General features: G+C 34.7%; 1 protein-coding gene across 2 annotated transcripts in view; it reads left to right on the top strand.

Annotated features, from left to right (window-relative positions):
- The window catches only part of PGAP1 (post-GPI attachment to proteins inositol deacylase 1), a 114,665-nt gene that overhangs the window by 24,971 nt on the left and 71,055 nt on the right, over positions 1–18,639 (top strand). For both annotated transcript variants that reach the window (XM_007494555.3, XM_016433755.2), the window contains exons 6-10: positions 9,547–9,599; positions 10,006–10,072; positions 15,324–15,429; positions 17,299–17,354; positions 17,447–17,530. In XM_007494555.3, the coding sequence (XP_007494617.1) occupies positions 9,547–9,599; positions 10,006–10,072; positions 15,324–15,429; positions 17,299–17,354; positions 17,447–17,530 (366 nt within the window). The remainder of the gene's footprint in view (positions 1–9,546; positions 9,600–10,005; positions 10,073–15,323; positions 15,430–17,298; positions 17,355–17,446; positions 17,531–18,639) is intronic.

Raw genomic sequence — 18,639 nt, 5'->3', positions numbered from 1 at the left:
CTTCCAGAATGGTTGGATCAATTCACAACTCCACCGTGCTTTCCTTTTTTGCTTCCTCTTCTTATCCCCAAATATTACTCCCAAAGTGCCAGTTGCAGCTTAGTCTCACCCGATTCTCCAAATGTCTTCTCCTTAATTTGTTCTTTACCTCCTACTCCTTTCTGTTCTTTACCTCAAAGCCAATCATAGAATCATAGCACTACAGCTAAAAGGAACCACAGAGGTCCTTTAAATTCAGCAGGTTTTTATTTTCATTTTTGCAAATAAGGAGAATAAGGCTGACAGAAGAAAGTTAAGTGACTTACCTAGGTTCATAAACTTTTAAGTGACTCAGGAGATTTGATTCTAAGTCTTCTTGATTCCAGGTTTATTTTCCTGTCCATTATACCAAACTATTGAGTTTGAGAATCATGTTAGTATTGTCCAATAGACAATTTGGTGGTACAGGTCTTTGTGGGAAGACCAGGGATGGATGGATATATGAGATAATTGAATTATAGAGACCATTCATTAAACCCACGGGAGCAAATGAAGTCAACAAAAGATAATAAAACAGAAGAGGTACCAAGACAAAGCCTTGGGGTATACTCACACTTAGTAGGTATTATTAGGAAGATGAAATAACAGAAGAGACTGAAAAGGTCAGAAGTGTAAGAGGAGATTCAGGAGAGAGTATCAATTGACCAGTGTCAGGAGAGAGAATCTACAAGAGTAAGAGGGTGGTCAGCAGGGTCAGGTGCTACAGGGAAGTCAATAATTGAGGATTGATCATCAAATTGGGTAGTTTAAGAAATTGTTTGCATTATGAATTCTAAGTAACTAACTTTTTCCAATGTCATCCATTGATAATTGTGTAAATTTTCCCATTTTGGTTTGTCTGTCTGCCTCATCATGTAGCAAGCAATTCATACCCTCTTTTAACAATCTTTTAACTGAATGTGTCTTGGGACAAATCTAGATCTCTTAGGCAAAGAATAAGTTAGATGCAACTTTGGTTTTGTAGACCTTTGTCTTAGTCCAAAGGTTAATTCTTTGTTGTTGCATATTTTAAGGGGCTATCTGCTATTGTACCAGTTGCCAATGTGTTGCATTGTACATTTACAATTGTTGCAGTATACATTTACAAAGTGGTTAATATACATTATTTTTGCTCCTTGCATCAGTTTTATGAGGTAATAGATAAAGGTTTTACTATCTCTATTTTACAGTAAAGGAAATATATCCAGAAAGGGTATGACTTGCCCATGGTCACAACGGATTTGTCATTTAGTTGTTTCACTCACATCTAACTCTTTGTGACCCCCTTGGGATTTTCTTGGCAAAAATACTGGAGTGGTTTGCCATTTCCTTCTCCAACTCATTTTACAGATGAGAAAACTAAGGTAAATGGGGTGAATTGGCATGTCCAAGGTCACACATCTAGTAAGTATCTATTAAACTTTGGCTTTCTTGACTTCAGACTTGGTGCTCTATCCACTGTACCACTTTGCTGCCCCATCACAGAGGATACCGAGTTTAAACTCAGATCTCTTCTAATTTCTATAATCAGTGTTCTTACCATTATACCATGCAACTTCTCAGTAGATGTGTTTTGTGTTCTTTTCTTTTAGAGTATTTGCCTTATTTCCTTAGTGATAATGATTTGTATGAATAAAATAATGAAAAAGCTTTTGTGAAGCCCTTGCTGTGTTCCAGGTAGTGTGCTAAGCGATGGGCATATAAATACAAGCAAACAATAGAATCTATGCCCTCAGGGAGCTTATCTTCAAATATGGGACAGCTAGGAAAAAGAACCAAAACAGTACTGTTTACTTGATTATAGTTCTCATAGCTAGATATGTGGCAACATTATATGGAGATGGTCAGGGATGTAGTTTTTTGTGATATTTGTTCTCCAGCTCTGAAATGACCATCAAATATAATCTTTGTAACTCGATTAAGGCTTAGAGATAATGCCAGATGCTTACATTTATGAACAAAATGCAGATTTTTTACATATTCCCTATGTTTGCCTTTATTAAATCTCAGAAATCATACTAGTGGCAAAAACCCCTGTATGATTCCAAAAACACATCTAGCAATAATACATAGTAGGCATTTGTTAAAGACTTCTGTACCCCAGTATTTTAACTGTTTCTTCTCCGGAACCGTCTATCACAATATACTTATGTTCTTTGCTATGACTAATTTTTAGTAACCCTCTGTTTTATTGCATGGGAAGTACTTTCTGAATTCTTTCTTAAGGAATTAAGTCAGACCTGGGTAATGACTATTGTGTACATGCTGCTATGAAAATCTAATTCTAATTCCCAAATGATTATGATTACTTAGAGTGTACCAGGGACAGGTTTAATATATGGAATAGTATATTGCAGGAAGTCACCCTTATTCACTGATTATTCATCTAGCTTATGAGAGGACTGTTAAGATAACTGTTAAGAAGCATTTTGAGAGCATTTCCATTTGCTAGGAAGCTGACTGACACCATTTTCATAGACTAATTATATTACTAGTTTAGAACCCATCAGAGGCAACTGCTCTGCACCATGCATTTCTATAGTAAATTTTAACTTTATATTTTTGAAATACCATTCTTTGAATGTCAGTTTTATCCATGATATTTTTTCAATTTCAAACATTGTTCCTTATTACAAAAATAATTTTATATTCCTTCTTCCCCTCCCCTCACCATTCCCATAGCCGACGTGCAGTTTCAATGGGTATTGCAAGTGTTCTTGATCAGAACCCCATTCCATGTTGTTGGTAATTTGCACTAGGATATTCACTTAGAGTCTATATCCCCAATCATATCCCCTTCAAACTATGTCATTGAGCAGTTGTTTTTCTTTAAGTGTTTTTACTCCCACAGTTTTTCCTCTGGATGTGGATAGTGTTTTTTCTCCTGTAACCCTCTGAGTTGTTCAGGATAACTGCATTGCCACTAGTGGAGAAGTCCATTACATTCAATTGTACCACAGTGTGTCAGTATCTGTGTACACTGTTCTCCTGGTTCTGCTCCTCTAACTCTGAATCATTTCCTGGAGGTTGTTCCAGTCCCCATGGAATTCCTCCACTTTATTATTCCTTTGAGCACAATAGTATTCCATCACCAAAATATATCACAATTTGTTCAGCAATTCCCCAATTGAAGGGCAGCCCCTCATTTTCCAATTTTTTTGTGACCACAATGAGTGCAGCTATGAATATTCTTGTACATGCCTTTTTCCTTATTATTTCCTTGGGGTACAAACTCAGCAGTGCTATGGCTGGATCAAAGGGCAGACAGTCTTTTATCGCCCTTTGGGCATAGTTCCAAATTGCCCTCCAGAATGGTTGGATCAATTCACAACTCCACCAACAATGAATTAATGTACCCACTTTGCCACATCCCCTCCTGCATTCATTATTTTCCTCTGCTGTCAGGTTAGCCAATCTTCTAGGTGTGAGGTGATACTTCAGAGTTGTTTTGATTTGCATTTCTCTGATTATAAGAGATTTAGAGTACTTTTTCATGTGTTTATTAATGGTTTTGATTTCTTTGACTGAAAATTGCCTATTCATGTCCATTGCCCATTTATCAATTGGAGAATGGCTTGATTTTTTGTACAATTGATTTAGCTCTTTGTAAATTTGAGTAATTAGACCTTTGTTATGAAGATTGTTTCCCAGTTTATTTCCCTTCTGATTTTGGTTACATTGGTTATGTTTGTACAAAAACTTTTTAATTTGATGTATTCCAAATTATTTATTTTGCATTTTGTGACTCTTTCTAAGTCTTGCTTGGTTTTAAAATCTTTCCTTTCCCAAATATCTGGCATGTATACTATTCTATGTTCACCTAATTTACTTATAGTTTCCTTCTTTATGTTCAAGTCTTTCACCCATTCTGAGTTTATCTTGGTGTAGGGTGTGAGGTGTTGGTCCAATCCTAATCTCTCCCACCCTGTCTTTCAATTTTCCCAGCAATTTTTATCAAATAGTGGATTTTTGTCCCAAAAGCTGGGATCTTTGGATTTGTCATAGACTGTTTTGCTGAGGTCCCTTCCCAAAGTCTATTCCACTGATCCTCCTTTCAGTCTCTTAGACAGTACCAAATTATTTTGATGACCACTGCTTTGTTTGAGATCTGGGACTGCAAGGCTGCCTTCCTTTGCATTTTTTTTTCATGATTTCCCTGGATATCCTTGATCTTTTGTTCTTCCAAATGAACTTTGTTATGGTTTTTTCTAATTCTGTAAAAAAGTTTTTTGGAAGTTCGATGGGTTTGGCACTAAATGAATAGATAAGTTTGGGTAGGATGGTCGTTTTTATTATGTTAGCTTGTCCTGTCCATGAGCAGTTAATATTTTTCCAATTGTTCAGATCTAGTTTTAGTTGTGTGGAAAGTGTTTTGTAGTTGTGTTCATATAGTTCCTGTGTTTGTCTCGGCAGATAGATTCCTAAGTATTTTATATTGTCTAAGGTGATTTTGAATGAGATTTCTCTTTCTAATTCCTGCTGCTGCAATGTGTTGGAGATATATAGAAATGCTAATGACTTATGTGGGTTTATTTTGTATCCTGCTACTTTACTAAAGTTGTTGATTATTTCCACTAGCTTTTTGGTTGATTCTCTAGGATTCTTTAAGTAGACCATCATGTCATCCTCAAAGAGTGATAGCTTGGTCTCCTCATTGACTATTTTAATACCTTCAATTTCTTTTTCTTCTCTAATTGCTATTGCTAGTGTTTTTAGTACATAGAAGTGATAATGGGCATCCTTGTTTCACTCCTGATCTTATTGGGAATGCATCTAGTTTATCACCATTGCAGATGATATTAGTTGATGGTTTTAGATAGTGTTTATTATTTTTAGGAATGATCCCTCTATTCCTATGCTTTCTAGTGTTTTCAATAGAAATGGGTGTTGTATTTTATCAAAGACTTTTTCTGCATCTATTGAGATAATCATGTGATTTTTGTTGGTTTGCATGTTGATATGGTCAATTATGTGGATGGTTTTCCTATTATTGAACCATCCTTGCATTCCTGGTATAAATCCTACCTGATCATAGTGAATAAACCTCCTGATCACTTGCTGGAGTCTTTTTGCTATTATCCTATTTAAGATTTTTGCATCTGTGTTCATTAGGGAGATTGGTCTGTAGTTTTCTTTCTCTGTTTTTGACCTGCCTGGCTTTGGAATCAGTACCATATTTGTGTCATAAAAGGAATTTGGTAGAACTCCCTCTTTGTTTATTATGTCAAATAGTTTATGTAATATTGGGATTAGCTGTTCTTTGAATGTTTGATAGAATTCACTTATGAATCCATCAGGCCCTGGAGATTTTTTTCTTAGGGAGTTCTTTGATGGCCTGATCGATTTCTCTTTCTGATATGGGATTATTTAAGAATTCTATTTCTTCTTCTGTTAGTCTAGGCTGTTTATATTTTTGTAAATATTCATCCATATCTCCTACATTGGAATATTTATTGCCATATAGTTGGGCAAAGTAGTTTTTAATGATTTTCTTAATTTCCTCTTCATTGGAGATGAGGTCCCCCTTTTCATCTATGATACTGTTAATTTGCTTTTCTTCTTTCCTTTTTTAAATTAGACTGAACAGTACTTTGTCTATTTTGTTTGTTTTTTCAAAATACCAGCGTCTAGTCTTATTGATTAGTTCAATAGTTCTATCACTTTAGAATTTATTAATTTCTCCCCTAATTTTTAGGATCTCTACTTTGGTTTTCTTTTGGGGGGTTTTAATTTGTTCACTTTCAAGATTTTTGATTTGCATGTCCAATTCATTGATCTCTCCCTCCCTAATTTGTTAATATATAAACTCAAAGATGTAAATTTTCCTCTGAGTACTGCTTTGGCTGCATCCCATAAGGTTTGAAAGGATGTCTCACCATTGTAATTTTCTTCAATGAAATTATTAATTGTTTCTATGATTTGTTCTCTAACTGATTTTGGAGAATCATATTATTTAATTTCCAGTTGATTTTTGATTTCGCTCTCCATGTGCCCTTACTGGTCATTATTTTTATTGCCTTATGATCTGAAAAGGTTGCATTTATTATTTTGTCTTTTCTGCATTTGTATGCCATGTTTTCATGACCTAGTATATGGTCAATCTTTGTGAATGTGCCATGTGCTGCTAAAAAGAAGGTGTATTCCTTTTTGTCCCTATTTATTTTTCTCCATATATCTATTAACTCTTAATTTTTCTAAGATTTCATTCACCTCTTTTACCTCTTTCTTTTTTATTTTTTTATTTGATTTATCTAAATTTGATAGGGGTTGGTTCAAGTCTCACACTAGTATCGTTTTACTATCTAGTTCTTCCTTCAATTCTCCTAGTTTCTCCATTAGAAATTTGGTGCCTTATTGTGCATACATGTTGATTAGTGATGTTTCCTCGTTATCTATACTTCCTTTTATCAGGATGTATTTACCTTCCCTACCCCTTTTAATCAGGTCTATTTTTGCTTTGGATTTGTCAGATATCATGATTGTAACTCCTGCCTTCTTTCTGTCAGTTGAGGTTCAATGGGTCTTACTCCAACCTTTAATTCTGACCTTGTAAGTATATACCGCCTCAGGTGTGTTTCTTGTAGACAACATATGGTAGGGTTTTGGATTCTAATCCATTCTGCTATTCATCTATGCTTCATGGGTGAGTTCATCCCATTCACATTCAAAGTTATGATTGTCACTTGTGAATTCCCTGGCATTTTGATCTCCTCCCCTAATTCTGACCTTTCTTCTTTTGCTATATCCTTTTAAACCAGTGGTTTGCTTTTAATCAGTCCCCCTAATCCCCTCCCTTGATATGCTTTCCTTTCTGGCCCCTCTCTTTTTGATCCCTTCTTCTTTTTAGGCTCTGTTAATTCCTCCCTCCTTCCCTCCCTTTTTGTACTCCCTTCCCCCTACCCCCCTTAGTTTTACCTTCTCCCTTACCCTGTTGGATAAGATAGAATTCAAAATCCCAATGGATCTAGATGCTCTTCCCTCTCAGAGTTGATTTCACTGAGAGTAAGGTTTAAGTATTACCTATTAGCACTCTCTTCCTCTCTTTCTTATGAGAGTATTTTCCCCTTCCCCTTCCCATGTGTATCTTTGTGTGAAAAAGATTATTCTATTTAATTTATTTCTATTTCTTCAAGTATCTCTTGGTACCATCATTGTTTCCCCCCCACACCCTTTTTCTTTTTTTTTTATATCATCTTAATGCCCCAATCTTTCCCTATGTGTGATTCTTCTAATTACTCTAATAATGAATACAATTTTTGAGAGTTACAAATAACATTTCCTCATATATTAATATATATAGTTTGATCTAATTGTAGCCCTTATAGAAGAGAGTTTGAATAAAAAAAACATTTTTCTCTTTTTCCCTTTCTTTCATATTTACCTTTTTATATTTCTCTTGTTCTTTGTGTTTGGATATCAAACTTTTCACTGAGTTCTGGTCTTTTCTTTACAAATACTTGGAAATCTTCTATTTTTGTTGAATGCTCATACTTTTCCCTGGAATTATATAGTTAGTTTTGATGGATAGGTGATTCTTGATTGAAGACCCAGTTCTCTTGCCTTTCTGAATATCGTGTTCCAGGCCATGTGGTCCTTTAGTGTGGAAACTGCCAGGTCTCGTGTGATCCTGATTGGTCCTCCTTGATATCTGAATTGTCTCTTTTTGGTGTCTTGTAAAACTTTCCCCTTAGCTTGGAAGCTCTTGAATTTGGCAATTATATTCCTGGGAGTTGTCTTTTGGGGATTTAGAATAGAGGGTGTTCTATGAACTCTTTCAATGTCTATTTTGCCCCCTTATTCAAGAACATCAGGGAAGTTTTCTTGGATGATCTCTTGTAGCATGGTGCCAAGATTTCTGTTTATTTCTGGTTTTTTAGGTAGACCAATGATTCTCAAATTGTCTCTCCTTCCTCTGTTTTCCTGATCTGTTACCTTGTCAGTGAGATATTTTATATTTTCTTCTATTTTGTCAGTCTTTTGACTTTGCTTTATTAATTCTTGCTGTTTTGCAAGATCATTGTCTTCCAGTTGCCTAATTCTGGTCTTTAAAGACTGGTTTTCCTTTTCAGTTTCATCTGCCCTGCTTTTTGTGGCTTCCAGCTGTTTCTCCAATTGGGAGTTCTTGTGTCTCAGACTGTTGATCTCTCTTTGAATTAATTCCCATTTTTCTTGCCAGAAGATTTCCATCTTTTGGATAAGCTCCAATTTGAATTCTTCTAGAGTTTGTGGACAATTTCCATTTTTTTGTGAAGGTTTTGATTTTGTTTGAATTTCATCCTCTTTTTTTTCTCTGTTGCCTGGGTTTTCCCTCCATAAAAATTTTCAAGAATCACTGTCTTCTTCCTGTTTTTCTTGGAAGGCTGGTGTTGGGCACAATGAGCCATGCTTTTGGTTGTTTTCCCTTTCCTTTTTAGTCAGAAATCTGAGTGAGATAGGCAGGTTCTCTGTTTGTGGAGTTAAGGAGTGAGGCTTTTGCCTGAGGCAAGCTCTCAAATCTCCGCAGTCTCCGCTGTTCGCTAGAGCGCCGAGGTTTCCTATGTAACTGCTCTCAAGGGTAGCTCGCCGGCAGGCCTAGTCAGCTCCCAAGGACCTAGGCATGCCCCTTGCTCACTCTAGAGGTGTCTTTCGCTCACTCGCTGTTTCTTGTGCGCACTGGTTCGGACTAGATGAGGTGGGGGAGGGTAGATCAGCTCTCTTTGGTTGCGAGCTTTTTCTCCTTCTTATAGTGTGGAAATGCTCAAACCCCATGTACCTTCAATGCTGCGCCCTACTGTAGAGTCCCTCCATTCTTCTGAAGATGGTTTTTATGTTCTTTTGAGGTAGTCTATTTCATTGGGTGCTGGGGAGAGGATGCGACTCATGTTTAGATTTACCCGGAAGTATCCATGATGTTTTAAGTGACATCGAATTGGTTTTTTTTTACTAGTCATGTAAGAGATAATTTCTAATAGTCATTAACTTCAGTAAGTAGTGATTTTCAGATCATTTGATATAGAAAAATGGGATCATTGAGCTTCACAATAGCAACGTTTAGGTTAGGCAATTTTTAAAGCTTATTCTTGAAATGCTCTAATAGTATGAATTCATATTTTTTCCCTTCTGGCACAGTGGGAAGAAGACAGGATTTAGTGTCAGAGGACCTTGTTTGGAATCCCAGCTCCAGTCCAAAGACTGTAAGCAAGTTATTTAACTTTCTCTAGTCTTGTTTCCTCATCTGCAAAATGCAACGAGGTTGGACTCCAGGAGCATTCCCATCCCTTCCATCTCTAAATCTGTGATTCAGTATTAAAAACCTTTACCTTCAATTTTAGAATCAATACTATGTATCTGTTCCAAGGCATAGTGTTAGGCAGTGCGGGAGGGTGGGGTGGGGTGAGGGATGGGTAAATGACTTGTCCAGAGTTACATATCTGAGACCAGATTTGAACTTAGGACCTTCTTTCTCTTTCTGCCTGGCTCTCGATCTATCTGCCCCTCAAAATGTGTTTCTTTTAAAGTCTGAATTTACTTTTTTTCTTTTTCCTTTAGACTTCAGCAATACCTAGGACTTGGGCTTCAACAGACCATCTCTCCATTGTTTGGTGAGTAAGATCTATAATAAATAAGGCAACTGCAGTTTTTGCCCTTTATATGTTGTGGAGCTCTCACTTACCATTTGATGCACTGAAGTATACTTCAGCAAAAGCCTTTGCATAGGGGCTTAGCAACCTGCTGTGGGGGTGGGGAGGCCCTTGGAAAAATTGCTTATCTCTGCCAGATCTCACATATTTCAACGTTAAAAATGGATATAATACTAATCAATATCGATTTACTTTTGCATAGTAAATATGACAAATAATTAGGCAATTATTTTGCAATTTTAGGTGGCATGCTATGTTTAATAATCATGGTTAAATTTATAGAGTTATGTGGATTCCTAAAACCAAAGTCATATGACAGAAGTTTTCAGTTTTTTATTTATAAATTTTTTCTTATTAATTTCTTTAGGTGTAAACAATTACAGTTGGCTACAATTAGAGCTTTCTTTGATCTTATTGATGATGATACTAAACAGGTAGGTAATCATTCAGAAATTACCTATATTTCAGTAAATCATATTTGATATAATAAACTTCTATACCTTATTGATTTATGGACTTAATACATAATTTATTTTTACTCTTACAGAAATAGTAGCTTTATCACGACCAAGGAGGATTAATACCAGAAATGCAAAACTTAGGGAAAAAACTGTCAAAAATATGCCATCTTAATACATAATATTAAGCTTTAGAAACTTCAAGTTGTACTAAGAGTCTGGGGATAACCTATACATAAAGGATAAATTTTTAAAAAAGAAAAATCATCTGATGATGATCTAGGCTGGTTTGATGGAAATTCAAATATAAAATTTGATTTCAGTTTCAATGAAGAGATAATTTTTTTCCTGCTTAATGTAGAAGAGATTAAGAGAGATTTAAGGACGTAAAAGTTCTGTACAATAAAAAATAATATAATCCAAAAAAAAGTTTGAGGGGAAAACTGTCACAAGTAAATTAGAAACTTAGTTTGTAATTATGAGGAAATGATGAAAATACTCCAGACAAACTAGAAAATTTGGAGATTTAATGAATATAGATTTAGTTGCATAGAAAAAAAACTCACATGAATTATTCATTCTTTACCTGCCAACACACACACTAGAACTACGTGAACATAATTACAAAAGACATATCACACAATTAAAAGCATATCTAAGAATTTGGAGAAATAATAATTGCTCATGGGTAGACCAAACCTATAGAATAAAAATGATGATACTTCCCCAGTTGATTTACTTATTTAGTGTCATATGAACCAGACTACCAAAACATTACTTCAGTGAGCTAGAAAAACTCATAACAAAATTCACCTGGAAAACTAAAGATCAAGAATATCAAGCAAATCAATGGGGAAAAAAAAGTGGAAAGAAAGAGAAACTGGTAGTGCCAGATCTTAAACTATATTGTAAAACCATAATTATTCTGGCAATTTTGTGATGATTAAGAAATGGAGAGGTTGATCAGCAAAACAGATATAGGTACACATTATACAGGAGCAATTGAGAAAAGTAGCCTGGAATTTGTTAAACCTAGATATTACAACAACTGGGGCTAGAACTCATTATTTGAAAAAATTATTTGGGAAATTGGGAAGCATTTTGCCAAACACTAGTTATAAACCAGTGATGGTGAGCCTTTTGGAGATGGCATACCAGACTCCCCCTCAGCCCCCCCACCTCGACCAAGTGTTATGCCCCCCCTACTTCCCCAAGACTGAGTGCTGGGTGTGCCTTGCCCCTTAACCTACATAGGAGAGGAAGAAAATGCTCTCATTGGGCTGTTGGGTGGAGGGATGAGGGGAAGGGGAGCAGCTCTGTCTTGAGTCCCTCTGCCTTTCTAGTATCAAACTCTGGATGGGGGGAGGGTTGCTGTGTGCCCACAGAGAGCTCTCTAAGTGCCTTCTTTGGAACCTGTGCCATAGGTTTGCCAGCACTGTGATAAACCAATATCTCACACAAAGTGCCAAGACAAGGTTGAATTGGGAGCATGATTTAACATAAAGAATAACATCATTAACAAACTAGAGGAGCATGGGAGAAATTACCTATATGGCTATGGATGTGGGAAAAGTTCATGACCAAATAAGAGTTAGAGAGACAATGGACAATTTTGATTACGTGAAATTAAAAGTTTTTGCATAAGCAAAATCAATGTAGATAAAATTAGAAAAGAAGCAGGAAATCAGGGGAAAGATTTTTGCCATAGGCTTCTTTGAAAAAGATCTCATTTTTAATATTTATAGGCAATGAAGTCAAACTTATAAGAATAATAGACATTCCCTAATTGATAATTGGTCAAAAGATATGAATAAACAGTTTTCAGGGAAAGAATTTTAAGCTATCAGCCTATTTGAAAAAAAATTATGTCACAAATAATTAGAAAAAACAAATTAAACTTATACCAATCAAATCTTCAGGTTCCTGAAAAAAAAAAGGAAAATAAATGCTTGAAGGGACTGTGGGTAAATAGGTACATTAATATACTGTCAGAGGAGCTGTGAATTGGTCTAACCAATTTGGAAAACATTTTGGAACTGTGACCCCAGAGCTATTAAACTGTTTATGTCCTTTGTCCCAGCACCAATCTATATACCAAAGAGATAAAAGAAAGAAGGAATCTGCAAGTATAAAAATATTAATAGCTGCTCTTTGAGTGGTAGCAAAGAATTGGAAACTGAATGTGTGTCTATCAGTTTTGGAATAGGTGAACAACATGTGGTACCTTATTATAATGGAATATTATCATGCTATAAGAAATGATGAAGGGAATAGTTTTAGAAAAATCTAAATAGGCTTGTATAAACTGATGCAAAGCAAATTCAGCAGAATGAGGAGAATAATTTCTATAACAACAACAATACAGCAAAGACAAATAACTTAGAAAGACTTAGGAACTTTAAATCAATACAGTGATACCAACTACAGTTCTCAGAAGGCTCATGATGTATAATATGTTGCCATTTTTACATAGAGATGTGATAGATTGAAAGTTCAAATTGTAGCATTGGGAGTGGGGATGATTGATATATAGGATATAAACAGAAATTTTATTTACTTCAACATCATCAACTATTTGGAAGTTGATATCTGCAAACAAATGTGACCTTGATAAATAAAAATATAAAACTAAAGAAAGACATAAAGGTATAAATAATTGGAAGAACATCCATTCTTAATGGATTGAGACAAACTCCATATAGAAAAATAGCAATAGTCCCTGATCTAATTAATAAATTCTGTGCATTACTAATCAAAATGGATATATATCAATGAGTTTTTTCTTTCATCTAAATTGGAAAAAATATAACCAAATACAGATGGCAAAACAAAAAGACAAGAATATTAATGAATATTCTGAGGCGAGGAGGAGATTGCTGAGAAAGATAGCTTTGCACTGCTAAATTTTAAAAATTCAAAGTAGTTGTCAAAATTATATAATAATGGGCACAGATACATAGCTAGACTAGAGATCTCAGAAATAGAACCAAATTTAACAAAAGATCAATGTTGTGATAAGCTTAAAGAAAATGAAAACTAAAGTATATTTAGTAAATATAGTGGGAAAATAAGAAAACAGTTACAGTAGAAAATAAATTTATATTCCCTACTGTAAGGGGGAAAAGGGCTTATTTTTAAAAGGCTTGGACTGGATTATTTAAAAGTGTGGTTGCCAGGAATTTAATTTATTCCAAAGAGATTTATTTACAGTTTATTTACAAAATGTAGAAAGAGTGAAGTAAGAAAAATCAGAGAGAGGGTAGGGTAAGATATCTAGCCTAAGCACTAAGTAATTTACTTCCAGCCCTTAGACCAGCCTGGGAAGGGAGAGTTGGTTCTTAGCTGACCTCGGCAAAGCTGAGGACCTCGGAAAAAACTCTCTCAAGAGGCTAGTCTCTCCTGAGGCTAGTTTCTTCAGAAAATATCCATGAAAGGAGTCAGCTCTTTCACTCACCACATGTCAGTCCAACAGTCTCATTAGGAACAGGGTCTCAGGTCCAGTCAGCAGATTTCTCCTTCAGCTTCCATTCCAAAGAATGAAGAAGTTTCAGAAGAACTCACTCAGGAAGTTGTTATTCCCTTTTAAAGACACTTTCTCTTATGTCCCTTCCTGTACCTTCCCCTAATTCTACATCGACCAATCACAGTTGAAGTCCTGCTTTAGGACTGCCCATTCAGTTGATTCTGATTCATCACCCCCTATCTCACACATGGGTCACAGACCTCCTACTTAATGATTAAGTGGGATGTTTGCACTTTTGGTGATTAGATCTAAAAATGGGCAGATCTCCATTTTCAACTTTTAAGTAGGGTGTTTTATACTTTTGGTGATTAAAATTTAAAAATAGGCAGGGGTTACAATTTAATCTTCACAATCTGGGGAGAGTTTTTTAATCTTCACATGATTTATACTGCAACAAATTATGCTTGGAGTCTAAATTCAAATAGAAAATTTGATTTCAGTTTCAATGAAGAGACGGAATTTTCCCTGCTAAATGGAGAAGAGATTAAGAGAGATTTATTAAATTTTGTACAACAAAAAAAATAATTTAAAAAAATGAGGGGAAAACTGTTACAAGTAAACCAGAAACTGAGTTTGTAATTATGTGGAAATGATGAAAATACTCCAGATAAACACTCAGACCCCATTGAAAAAAATGATAAAAGAATAGGAATAAAAGTCTCTGCAATTTATACTTTATCAAATAATTTTTTAAAGTTTGACTTGAATTAATAATTAAAACAGCTTATATTCATTGTTTACAATTACAAGTCATTACAAGTTACAAAACAATCATCTGGTGAACAATTTGGCAGTAATAAGAATTATAAAGTAATTATAGCCTTTGACCCACTAATACCATTAATAGAGCTCAAAGGTGTTTGTTGACCATATTTGCCACTAAAAAATATTTTAAAAGTTCGAAGCAACCTTATAAATCATTTAGTTTGGCAACCTCATTTAGCAGATGAGAAAGTAAGCTCTTGGCATTTATGATTTTATCAAAATAGAAATAGTATATAAATATAGGTATTTTTGTTTTAAAATTTGAGATTTCTTTTAAAGCTATGAACTACCAATTACCAAAGGTATTCAGGTAGAAACCAGATTAACATCTTTTAGGAATGTTGTTATTGGGATTTTTATATTTGGAATATTGAATTAGGACCTAAAGGAACTCTAAAGTCTTGTCCTTCTCTAAAATTCCATCATTAAGTGACATTCATAGCATGAGCATCTGCTGTGAAATTCATTGTGATTGTCAGGTTCTCAGGGTGACAGAAATTAGAAACAGATTCCTGTTACTGAGTGGAGCAGCTAGGTGTCACAACGTATGAAGCACCAGGCCTAGAGTCAGGAGGACATATGTTCAAACCTGACCTTAGATACTTACTAATTATGTGGCCCTAGGCAAGTCACTTAATCCTGTTTATTTCAGTTTCCTCATCTGTAAAATGAGCTGGAGAAGGAAATAGAAATATCAAGACATTCTAGTATCTTTGCCTAGAAAATCTCCAAAAGGGATCACAGAGTCAGATAAAACTGAAAACACTTAAACAACAACAATAATTGCAAGAATAGATGAGAACAGATTCCTACACTTGTTGAACTTAGAGTATAATAATTCTATTAGCTACAAACTCTTCTTTTGTGTTACTAAAGTATGGTTGATTTAATACCATGTACACAAATAAGTCATGACAAATGTTGCTTTTGTCTTTTTAGATAACTATGAAACCCAAAAAGAAGATGGCTGTTTTGAATCACCACTTTGTTAAAAATCCAGCAAAGCTTTTTGAGGAAACTCCTAACATAATTGCTGATTTAACAGGTTGGTAATAAGAATAGCGTATTTTATACTTTTGTAGAGACTAAGAATAATATCCAGAAATGCCATTATTATATTCTAACAGAGTTTGGGAATCCATGGTGGAGAGATGGATAAATAGAGAGGTAGATAGATAGGTATCTATAGATAGGTAATTAGATAGTAAAATAAATAGATAAATGATAGATAAGTAGATAGATAGGTAGATATAAATAGATTAGTAAAAATAGATCAACAGATGGAGGGATGGATGGAAATAGAGCACTTAAGCACTTATTATGTACCAGGTACTTTGATACTCTCTAAAGATACAAAAACAAGGAAACAAAATGGTCCCTAATTTTAAGAAACTTACATTCTAATAGAAGGAATTAATACATTAAGAATTGTGAAAAGTGGGAAGAGAATGGAGTGAAGGATTTCTACACAAGAGCAAGGCACCTGTCAAAAGGTGGAACAGACCGGAGAGTGACTCAGCCTGAGACTCCTTGAAACTTCTCAGGATTAAAATTATCCTGGTAAAGTACTTGCCTATTAGGGATTAGGCCTCAGGACAGTCATTCTTAGGTAGACAAAGGAAGCTGATGGAAAGATGGAAAAAGATTGAAGAGTTGAACTAGAGGTAGTTAATATACTGCAGCCTTAAAAAATTTCAGTGAACCAATGTCATTCATATATCTCTATGTGTTAGTTTAATATAAATATATGGCAATATATTAAAGTCGCAAGTAAGAAGCCACAGGAGAAAGTATATAAAAGTGAGAAATTAGGGATAAAATTATCAGATATTCCTGATGAAAATTTTTTTCTTCTTACAGTAGTATTGGAAAATAAGTAAGGTATTTTCTCATGAAACTATGGCTCAAATTTAGATTAGCTAGGGTTAGCTGAAGAGTGAATTTTCAAAGAAACTTGGGAAAGAATACTATCCATATCCAGAGAAAGAACTGTGGGAGTAGAAATGCAGAAGAAAAACATGATAGATCACATGGTCAATGGGGATATGCTTGGTATTTTGATGTTAAAAGATCACTATTGAAAATATGAATAATATGGAAATAGGTTTTGAACAATGATACATGTATAACCCAGTGGAATTGCTTGTCAGCCCCGAGAGGAGGGAGGGGAGAGGAGTGGGAATAAATATGAATCATGTAACCATGGGAAAACATTTTAAATAAATAAATAAATAAATTTAAATATAAAATGGAAACTTGGAATATAAACTACATTTTCAAGAAATTTGTCACATGATGTCCAGAAATGAAGAAAGTATAGTTTTGTTATTCTCTGATCAGATTACATCAACAGTATTGTGTTCAGTTCTAAGCACAATATTTTAGAAAAAAACAGTATACTGGAGAACATCCAGAGTGTGATGGACCTTGAGATCCTGCCAAATACGAATTATTTAAAGGAAAAGGACATATTTAGCCAGGAGAATATTTAGGGGAAACATGATATCTACTTTGTCTTTATAGCTCCAGTGCTTAGCATGGTGTCTTATACATAGTAGGCTCTTAACATAGGCTTTTTAATTTGGAAAAAAATTTGGCCACAGAAGGGAAGAAAGAAATGGCATAGTAGCAAAATCATTTAGAAAGAACGCTTTTTCTTGTTTTATTAAAGAAGATACTATCTCTGTTGTTAGTAACACCAAATATTGTTATAAAATTATTTTATTAATATAGGTGCTAGTTCATTGTGATTACATGATAGAGACACATAGTTCATGTTTTAAAATAGCTTATGCTCAGGAATACTGACTTTGTTTAATGTCATATTATGAAGAATGAATGCTTCTTCCAGCAGCCAGCAGGGAAGCAGTTAATGTTTTCTTATTCAAAAATGAGAATATTTTTGTTACTTTAGGGACATCTAAATGGGTTCCAGTGAAAGTAACAAAATGGACCTTTATGGCTTTTAACGTAAGTATTTAACAATCTATTTTAGAATGAAGATAACACCTACTTTGTGAGGGTAATTATATGTAGTAATGTTTTTCATCCCTATTTTTTAGGAGTCCTATGCAATGTATTTTGCATTTCCTCTCTCAAATCACAGAAAAACTTATAGCCATATGTATTGTCGGAACAGCATGTTGGTAAGAAAATGTCTGTACTTTATTTTGTACTGCATTTTATTTTCACGTTTAAAATACCTAAAAATTGTTCATCTTTCTAAATCAATCATATAACACAACTGTCAAGAATTTCATAATTTTTGCCTTCATTGGTCTGAACATATATGTTTCCTGGTATTTAGGTATTTGGGAAACCTAAAAGAGCAATCAGAAGGTTCTTGAATCAGTCTAGAGTTAAGGCCAAGAGAGTTAGCTATTTAAAAAGAATATTTTTATGAAGCTAGAGCAACCTCATGAGTAACCTACACAGATATCAGCTATACAAATAGGAATACCAGTATCAGCTGATTAGAACATCTCTGCTAGACAGTGTTACAGAGAAGCTGACCTTTTTTTTCAGATGTGCTTCTCCTGGACTCCATGAAGTCTACCGTCCTTCTGTTTACACTTTCATGTTTATGTGATCAGCTTTCTTAATTTCAACATACTGTCTTCATTAGCATGTTGTAATTCCCATGTGTTTAGATGATTTTCATTTATTATTTTTCAGTTTGGTTGATTTCTGGTAATAAAAGAACCCTGCCCCCTGCCCTGTTTTCTCACTCACTTGTCTCCAAATCACATAATAGAATCATTTACTTCTGAAAGGCTTTCCTGTAAGTAGCTGATATATACACACATGCTGACCTGTGCTTTCATTGATGTAGAGAACTCCAAATGAGGAAACCTCCTTTATCAGTGTAGTTCAGCAGCTCATCTGTATCTTCTAGTCTGAAGTTTTCTAGAGCCTTGACAGTGACTTGCCCAGTGGTAAAGAACCACTGTGTGTCAGAGGCAGATCTTGGCCCTGACTCTTAAGTTCATTATACCACACTGTTTTTGTGAATGTAAATATCATCAATCTATAGGATTTGTGTTATAGATCTATCAACCAAATGTGTTATTTCATTGGTGTGGGCAACTCTCAGTGAGAAAATTCTACCAATGCAGATCAGCAACTTTTCTTCAAATTAAAGTCTTGAAGTGGTTCTGGCTTTACATCTAGGCCTGAATTCAAACCATGTTTTATTTCATTCTCTAGATTTCTCCTTAGCCACCATGCTCCCTTATATATAATGCTACCCTCTATC

This window comes from Monodelphis domestica, chromosome 4, assembly GCF_027887165.1.
Source record: "Monodelphis domestica isolate mMonDom1 chromosome 4, mMonDom1.pri, whole genome shotgun sequence".
NCBI lineage: Eukaryota > Metazoa > Chordata > Mammalia > Didelphimorphia > Didelphidae > Monodelphis > Monodelphis domestica.
This window is presented reverse-complemented; position numbering and strand designations above follow the sequence as displayed.